Source organism: Sinocyclocheilus anshuiensis, unplaced genomic scaffold (genome assembly GCF_001515605.1).
Source record: "Sinocyclocheilus anshuiensis isolate Anshui unplaced genomic scaffold, SAMN03320099.WGS_v1.1 scaffold838, whole genome shotgun sequence".
Lineage (NCBI taxonomy): Eukaryota > Metazoa > Chordata > Actinopteri > Cypriniformes > Cyprinidae > Sinocyclocheilus > Sinocyclocheilus anshuiensis.
Window position 1 is genome coordinate 1434585 of NW_015539915.1, and position 8763 is coordinate 1443347.

At 36.6% G+C, this 8763-nt stretch overlaps 1 protein-coding gene across 1 annotated transcript; it reads right to left on the reverse strand.

Annotated features, from left to right (window-relative positions):
- Positions 1-10: 10 nt before the first annotated feature.
- LOC107686456 (vitamin K-dependent gamma-carboxylase-like) lies at positions 11-8000 on the reverse strand. Its single transcript, XM_016483469.1, has 15 exons — positions 7800-8000; positions 7088-7294; positions 5762-5920; positions 4712-4877; positions 4338-4416; positions 4125-4231; positions 3861-4024; positions 3476-3780; positions 2301-2432; positions 1815-1966; positions 1533-1702; positions 1323-1453; positions 1049-1196; positions 575-779; positions 11-485 (listed from the first exon to the last, which is right to left on the reverse strand). The coding sequence occupies exons 1-15, from the start codon at positions 7828-7830 to the stop codon at positions 326-328; spliced, it is 2316 nt and encodes a 771-aa protein (XP_016338955.1). The 5' UTR covers positions 7831-8000; the 3' UTR covers positions 11-325.
- Positions 8001-8763: the final 763 nt, after the last annotated feature.

Sequence of the window (8763 nt, forward strand, 5' to 3'; positions counted from 1 at the left end):
TCCCTACAATGGAAGTTCACTTAAGAACAGAAACAAGTACCATAAAATAGTCTTTACAACTACAATATAAAACACTACAGTATAAAATCTTAAAATCCAACAGTCATACAGGTTTAGAACAACATGAGGGAGTGTAAAAGATGACTGATTTTCATTTTTAGTTTCAGTAAATAATAAACAAGGGAAAGAAAATGACCAAACTGTAAACAATAAACTGTTTTTTTTTTTTTTTCACAAAGGTGGAATGCTCCAAAAATACTGACCTATTAAAGCATTTGTTGATTTGCTGCAGGATCACCCAGCAGCTCAGTAACATAGTCTTTTCTCACAGCTCTCCGTGGCCCACCTCATCGTTAAGACGCTCATCCTGATCGTTCTCGGTCTCGGGCTCCTTCATGTTGGCGTAGGCCACTTCTCTTGTCAGTTGCTCTAACGGTGGCAAACCCACGGCCAGGTTACGCAAAGCGATGGCTGTCATCAGGAACCTCAAAAGATGAACCAAAATAACACTGTTCACTTGTACTGTCATGACTGTGTGTATACATGTACTATCTGAGTTAACACCTCAACATACCCTCGTCTAATCGAGTAGTATTTCTTTGAGGCAAATCTCTGGAATCTTTCGACCATAGAAGCTTCTCGTCTCTTTTTGACCTCCTGCATGCGCTTCTGTCGTTTCAGGAAGAGTCGGACTACAGGGTCGATCACGCTGTGGTCCGAGTCCAGGTTGTCAAGGCCGGTGATGAGCGGCTGCAGCTCCAGAGGCAGAGGCTCGGTTTCTACAAACAGCAACAAGTTGTTACAGGGGAGCTCCACACAAAAAATAATGTGGGTTCTTTTACTCGCATTGATGTTCAAGGATGTTTCACTACAAGAGCCAGGAAGAGTTTGAACTAGACAGGTACTGTATATTCACAAGCAAAGCTCCGTTCATATTTTAAATAAAGATGCTGTGGGCTCTTGTTGCCATTTGTTTTGTGGCGTGTCTAAACGGTTTTTACGCTGACTTAATCTAAATTAAATCTGAATTTGGATTAAAAAAACCTACCTGTTCCATTGCGCACTTTCTCCTGAAGTTCAGAAAGCTTTGTGAAGTTCCTCTGCAGCTCCGCTTCAGTAGTATTTACATAGATGTACATGTAACACGAAGGCCCTTCAGACACAGTGTACACCTTATGGTACGCACCAGCTGGAATCTTAATACACAATAATGACATTTATCACATCAATTCAATATAGACACAGCATTAATACTAGTAAGAATTGAAAATGTTACAGCAGAATGAATCAAGAGTTCATTAAAGAGGAACGAATAATTGTACCTGCATCTTTTCACCAGGTTGTAAACTATAGTTCTTCTTCTCGTCCACTATTTCAACATTCACCAGACCCTCCAGGACTTGAACGCTAGTGTTTCCAAGATCCTCACTCACAAAGTTTTCAAGATAAAGGCCTGTGAATGCAACAACAGTAGTAACTGAGCATCTGTGTGGTTAAATTAGATATATCGATCTATAAACACAGACATATACCTGGGAAGTCAGCGATGAAGACCACCTCAGTCTGGTTGTCTAAAGACCCTTCAATCTCCTCAAATTTAGTCCTCCACGGTGAGAGGTCAACGAGCAGCGGCATGAGCCATGAATTGGGCCGGAACGGTGACCAATCAGCCTTTACGAGGTCAACACGTGGGTCAAATATCCTGCAGGACAGAAAGAGAGACATTTTTACCATTAATAAAGTCTTGGATTATCATTTTGTATGAATCGAGGAACATCTAGCAATGTAAACTGAACAGTAGAAGCATTACTAACCTCTGTTGGAAGCGGTCGTTAATGGACACCCAAATGTCAAAGTAGATCTCTGGTTCTGAGATTTTGAAGCGTGGCAGATTTTCACTGAGGCAGGTGGCGTACTGCTTCAACATGTCTCCATGGTCTTTCCATCTCCGGCTCTGAGTGAAAACCTGCACCACATTGAAAAAGATGATAAGCATATTTAAAAGAGCATTATAATGTAGTGGTACAATTTCAATGCGTTTCAGTCGGTGTAGTGCTAAAATAAGGAATATTGTGGGCCAAAACAAGTTAAGCTCTATTGACAGTATCTGTAGTACATTGTTGATTTATCATGAAAAATTAATTTGGAATAACTTTTTCCCATATGCTTCTACTGCAAGTTAATGAAACATTAAACTATGGACATACAATTTTTCATAAACTGAGGTATGTCAAAATTATTACCAATAAAGCTTAATCAGTATTTAACCTGAAAATGTTTGTGTTTATCAAGTGACTCACGCCAGGGTTCAGATATCCCATCTCCCCCGTTACTCCGTCTCTGTAGGTGATCTTAACATGCTGATGTGAGCGAGCGTGAACCATCATGTCCCATGAGTAGCCATACAGTCCATTTGTCCAGTTATTATAGCCCTGTATAGGCAAGAGATTACATTTTTAACATTTGAAATTCTTATATTCTGAATAATAATAATAATAATAAAATGTTACATTGTTACTAAGCTGAATAATGATTAATAATTAAATAACAATAACTAATAAAAATAAAAATGTTACATTAAGTTAAATAATAATTAAATAATAATGATAATAAATAAAACAAAAGTTATGTTAATATTATTGAATTAATTAATCGAAAATAATAATAATTACAAAATGTTACATTACGTTACATAATGATTAATAATTAAATAATGTTAATAAAATTTAAGTTAATTTACAATTATTAATAATTAAGTTAATTTGTTATTATTATTATTATTACATTAAACAATAGAAAATAATAATAATAATGTTACAATATTATTAAATTAAATGATTATTAATAAATTAATAATAAGTTATTAATAATAGTTACATAAATCAAATAACATAATAATATAATTAATTATTAATATTAATTAAACAACTTTTTATTTAAAATAAATACAAAAGATTGTGTTGCCGGGTGTTGGTGTCTAGCCAACAAATCAACAAATCAGCACCATCAGTCAAATAAGCCTGTCTCTATGACATTCTCTAGATATGGCTCAGGTCCCACCTTCAATGCAAGACTATAAAAATTTTTTATGAGTATTATTGTATAACATAATCGTAAGTGTGCTTGTATAAATAAAAATGTAATAGCAATAGTGTGTAACGATTCACAATCTGAGGTATCATTCATGTCTACAGTGTAGGATAATTTTCATGCCTGCGTTTATTTCTTAGGCTGATAAATCTGTTCAAATCTCTACCCATAGTGATGTCTGTCTTAGCTTGCCTTTCTACACCTATTCAACATGACTAAATCTCTTCCCAGCAAGGCCTGCGATTCCTCTTCCAAACGTTTGTGCAGATGTTTGCTTTGGTTCACTATCTGTGTTTACATTGATTGTGAAAGCGCTGTATCTTCTGATCTACTGAACGTTCTAGATCAAACTGCACTCAAACAGCGTAGCGTTGTTTTAAATCACCTGCGTGAGGAAGTGCGAGTACGGCAAGAAGAACTGCTCCATGATGTAAAGGATGGTGAAGATGGCTCTAAACTTGTGCTTGAAGCTCGGAGTGGTGGGTTTGGGAGCAGCGTGAGCCTCTTCTTGCTGTTCTCCAGACCCACTGGGTGGTTTTGGGTAGACGCAGGAGGAGCTGGGAATCGGGGCAGGAGAGACGAAGGGCAGTATGGGCTGGAGGAACTCTGGGAAACGGCCAAAAAAGCGTCTGGGCCAGTCAGGGTAGCAGAAGAGAGGGCTTGTGGCCAACATGGTGTACGAAAACATTCCTGAGGATAAAAATAAAGATAATGAAGTCTTCATAAATCGCAAATCTTTTGGGTGAACTAGTTTTGAGAGACATTTTTACCAATGCTAAAGAGCTGGGAATTCATGCAGTGGAAATAGCTGACAAAGAAGAAGGCGACAGGACGTGTGGCATCAAAGAAGAGCAGATAGCCAGCTGTGAGGTCTAAGATCAGACCTCCACCATGGACCACCATCAGATTGATCAATTCAACAGGCAAGATCAGTCTGAAACAGAGCAAAGGAGAAATAACAACAAACATGATGCTGATCCATAAATACAATGTGTTATACTTGGGCAAAAGTTGTTGGAGGCCAATATACTCACTTGAAAGGGTCAAATAACCAATGGTGCACCAAGTACTTCATTGAGTATCCTTCCACCCAATCAGCATCCAGTTTCTTGACTCCAGCGATGAAGTACACTATGAAGATCTGTCAAAGGCAATGCGCATTCAATGTCTCATCATAATTGTACCAATGTAGATAATCTACAACACAGGGTTGATATTTCTGGGCAATTCGAGATTCACTAGCTGACCTGAGTTCTCAGCATAGTGTAGTTCCAGAGCGGTACATGAGCGTTCCTCTTCCTGGAGTTTCGAAGTCCATCTAATGACCTGCGTTATGACAAGGTGTCAAATATATTTGTTGCATATATTTATAGGGTTAGTTCACCCAAAAATAAAAATTAGCCCATAAATTACTCACCCTCAAGTCATCCTAGGTGTATATGACTTTCTTCTTTCAGACGAATTCAGTCGGAGTTATATAAAAAAATTGTCTTTGATCTTTCAAGCGGTTTAACGCCACTCAGAGGGTGTTGCATGCATCAGTCCAAAAGAAGTTAAATATTGGGTGAACTAACCCTTTAAGTATGAGTGTCCAAATACTCTACCGGAAGTCTAAATTTACCAGTATCTGTTGGCATCCATGAGCGTGAGCTGGAAGCCGATGAGTCCATACAGATAAGAGTGATTGTTCCAGGTTGTTTTGTCCAGGAAGAAAACGTACCAGTAGGTGGATATAAACATAAGACAGGCAAGGCGATAAAAACAGCCGAGCATGATACCAACAGCCCCTGCAAAACACACACAAGATGATCAGTCTCGTGAACGCAGTAAGGAGACAAAGAACATATGCTTAGATCGATGCAATTAGGTTCTCAAAGTAAAAATAAATGTACTCATTTTCTATATTCTGGCCGATGCTTATAAGCCATGTTATGGCTGATAACTAATAAATGGCCAATATTAAAATAGTATACAATTTCATAAATTTATAAATAAAACACTAAAAACTAAAATAAATAATTTTAAATGCAATAAGTGAAGTTATGCATCAAAACATTATTGTACAGAATAAAATATGGACATATTTTGAGTTTTGCTACCGATTACATTTAACAGGGTTAGTGAATTATTTTTTTTAAGTTCTACTTTTTTAAATTATGTTTTTTTAAAGATCAACTATAAGTGTTTAATGAAGAAAAAAGTAATCTAGATATAAAAATAGGCATTTACAATTAAATATTACCTGACAGAAATAAATACAAAACAAACAAAAAAACTCTTAATATTGTCCAAGATCCAATATATTGTGAATCTCTACATAAAATATATTAAATAAAACATTTTAATAATATAAAACTTAAAACAAATTACATAAATAACAATATAAATATATAATCTTATTTTTTAAATATAAAAAAGTATTTTTACGTTATATCATTGCTTTGATTTATGACATTTGCATTGTGATGATTGGTTTAATCATAAAATACATTAAAGTTATTTATCTCCAGGAGCTAGATGTTTTTGGTTCAAAGATAAAAACTCTGAACTAAATTTGTAGAAATGCCTATGGGAGAACATGAATGTGCAAAAATACTTTCAGAAACAAAGCCATTTAGGAATAAATGGCAGTCAATGTTGTATTTCATAGACTTTTTTTTGAGGAACTCACCAAGGAACATCACAAAATACACAAAGAACATCCAGTCCATGGGAAGGGGCTTCAGGAAGTTGAAGAGGGGGAAGCGGCACACTGGTGCCCCATCTAAATACTTGTAGTCCAGATGACTCAGGCCTCGCTCCTGGGTGATGTCCAGTGCCATCATCATACCTGAGAAAACTTCACACATTAACACTAGGGCTGGGTATCGATTCAGATGTTCCAATTCGATTCGATTTAGATTTTCAAGCTCTCGATTCAATTCGATTCGATTTCGACTTTCAAGCTCTCAATTCAATTCGATTCGATTTTCAAGCTCTCAATTCGATTTGATTTTCAAGCTCTCAATTCGATTCCGATTTTCGATTCGATATTCGATTTCAATTTTCGATTCGATATTCGATTTCGGTTTCCGATTCGATATTCGATTTCGATTCGACTATATGAATGAATATAGATTTAATACAAACCCTATATTTATAAAAAATGAACAGTGAACATAAGATTACAAATGGTTAATTAATAAAAGGAAATTAAGAGCCACAAACCTGTATATTAAACACTTTTTATTTTAGGTACACTTGGGTACAATAAAACAAAACCCAACTCTATATTTCAAATGCATACAATGAATAGACAGAATTTTGAAGCAAGATGAAAAACTGATGCTGAAAATTGGACAAGTCAGAACAGTCGCATGCCTTGATCAAACAGGATCAGGTTATTTTATGTTTAAGACAAAACAAACATAAAATCTCACAGCATTAGCTGTAACATGGAGGCTGCAAGCCTATGAACGGGCCCACTGCTCCGGGTGTGTGTTCACGGTGTGTGTGCACTTTGGATGCACTAATTCCGAGTATGGGTCGCCATACTTGACCACATGTCACGTCACACTTGTGACAACACCGGTATCACCGTGGGGGTGGGGGCGTTCCCTCTTTTCCTTGCTTTCCTTAGCTTTTAAATAGCTTGTAAAAGCGGCGTGCGCATTCTACTTTCTATCGCGGCAAGCCTAACCTGAATCCGCCATTTTAAGCAATGAATGAATGACGGACTCTCCGTTGTAACATCGCGCAAGGCAAATAAGGGGGTGACATCTAGTGGATTAGACTAGTAATAAGATTAACGTAAATCTTATGTTCAATGTTTGCGGAAATAAATATTGAAAAAAAATCGATTCGTGGCCTTCGAGAATCGATATTGAATCGACCACATTTTAAAAAACGATATATCGAAAAATCGATTTTTTTGCCCAGCCCTAATTAACACCCGAACCACAATTCAGAATTATGGATGCTGTAAAATTTCATATGCCATGCATAAATGAGTACTCACCGAATAAGAAGCGGAAAATGCCCAATGAGGCCGGGTCAGTGGGCCGATTGAGGAGACACACCAGACGATGCCATGAGGAGATGTCTTCCTTCTCAAAGCCAAAGAGACGCTTCATAGTGCTGGTCTGCTCCGACGGGGCCAAGGCTTCCTGTTTGTTCTCCTTACTGCTCTTTTTCTTCACTTTGGTAGGTTCAACGTATGGAGTACCTGTGGAAGTGAGAAATTCACATTGTGCTCAAGTTTACCAAAGTTTTCAATGAGAGAGATTACAATAAGAACTCAAAAATTAAAAATAAAATTCTCATTATGTTGCTTTTAGATCAAATCATTTGAGATATACTATCCACATAAATTTGACAACTTTAAACTTTTATGTTAGCATTTGTGTCTATTTTCTTAGCTGAATGCATTTTAGGAGACACATCTGATACAAAGTTGCCTGAATAAACCGCTGGGCAATACAGTTTCTGATTAGTACACTTCATAGTATACTACAAAACAATGCGTGCATTGTTTTCGACTCAACCTAAACAAATCAAATAACATCTATTTGCATTTCAACTGTTACTGCTCTTAATGAATCAAACGATGTGTAAACCTTAAATAATCAAATGCATACTAAAGCTAATGTCCAAGTATGCAACGTTGTTTGGTAGTATTACATCCATACCATCTCTTTATGCCACTTTTACTGTAGTAATACAGTATTTACCTGCTGTCGCGTCACTCGCCCCTGGCTCCATGTTGCAGGTTATGAAACTAGTCCGCGCTAAACGTTACAAAAGGTTTGTCAGTCTTAAACCGACCGAAATGCTTTCATAAGCGACACACAGGTAGACTTCACCACATGAGAGTGAGGTAAGTTACGTGTCAAACAGACACACAGCACGCTGAAAGGTCGGCGCTCCGCAGATAGGCAGGGCACTGCGCGGATATCTGGACGCTCATTGGCTGGTTCCGTTCTAAGTCCCGCCCAGCAATGGCGAACTGGAAACGAGCAGCGCCTCTAGTGGTCAGAGCTGAGCACGTCACAGAGTCAAAAGGTTTGGGTTGCAACATTTTTTCATTTCTATTTTAGAGTGAATGAAAATATCTCAGCTGAATACCAAAGCCATTTATGTTATGCTGTAAACTTTATTGTCCCAGCATATTTGTCTTAAAATAGTGGAAAAAAATTAAACTTACAGTTACGAGTCAAGTTAGTTGTTTCATCACAATATCACAAGCAGGAAATTGAATTATAAATCATTTCATAAACTGTTTGAGTAGATATTTGAGCAGGCATTTTTTTGTCCTCAAAGTAAAAAAAATAAAAAAATTAAAACTAATTAAAATAATGAATTTAATATATTTATTGTATGGTTATTGCAAATTTGTAATACAAGGCAGAGAGACCATTAAAGATGAACATTAAATAATAAAACAAAGTCAAACAAAATGTGCAAGGACCAAAACAACATAATGTAGAATAACTCTAACCCAGCAAACACAGAACTTACCCGTAACGTTAATATTTGATCCCCGTTTGGTTATTTTTTGGGAACTAAATAATAATGTTCTAGGAACATTCTTTTTAGGTTTTATTTTATTTTGTATTTTTTGCAACCATAACGCTCCCAGAACGTTGCAGGGTGCACGTTCCTTGATTGATTATTTATGTATTTATTGCAAAACTT

What these genes read in the sequence shown, in the direction of transcription:
- LOC107686456 (XM_016483469.1), bottom strand. Translation starts at nt 7,830, where the DNA reads ATGGAGCCAGGGGCGAGTGACGCGACAGCAG. An exon ending in CATTTTCCGCTTCTTATTCG is followed by an intron (nt 5,921 to 7,087) that starts GTGAGTACTCAT and finishes AAGTTTTCTCAG; the next exon opens with GTATGATGATGGCACTGGAC. An exon ending in TGGTTATTTGACCCTTTCAA is followed by an intron (nt 4,025 to 4,124) that starts GTGAGTATATTG and finishes GCTCTGTTTCAG; the next exon opens with ACTGATCTTGCCTGTTGAAT.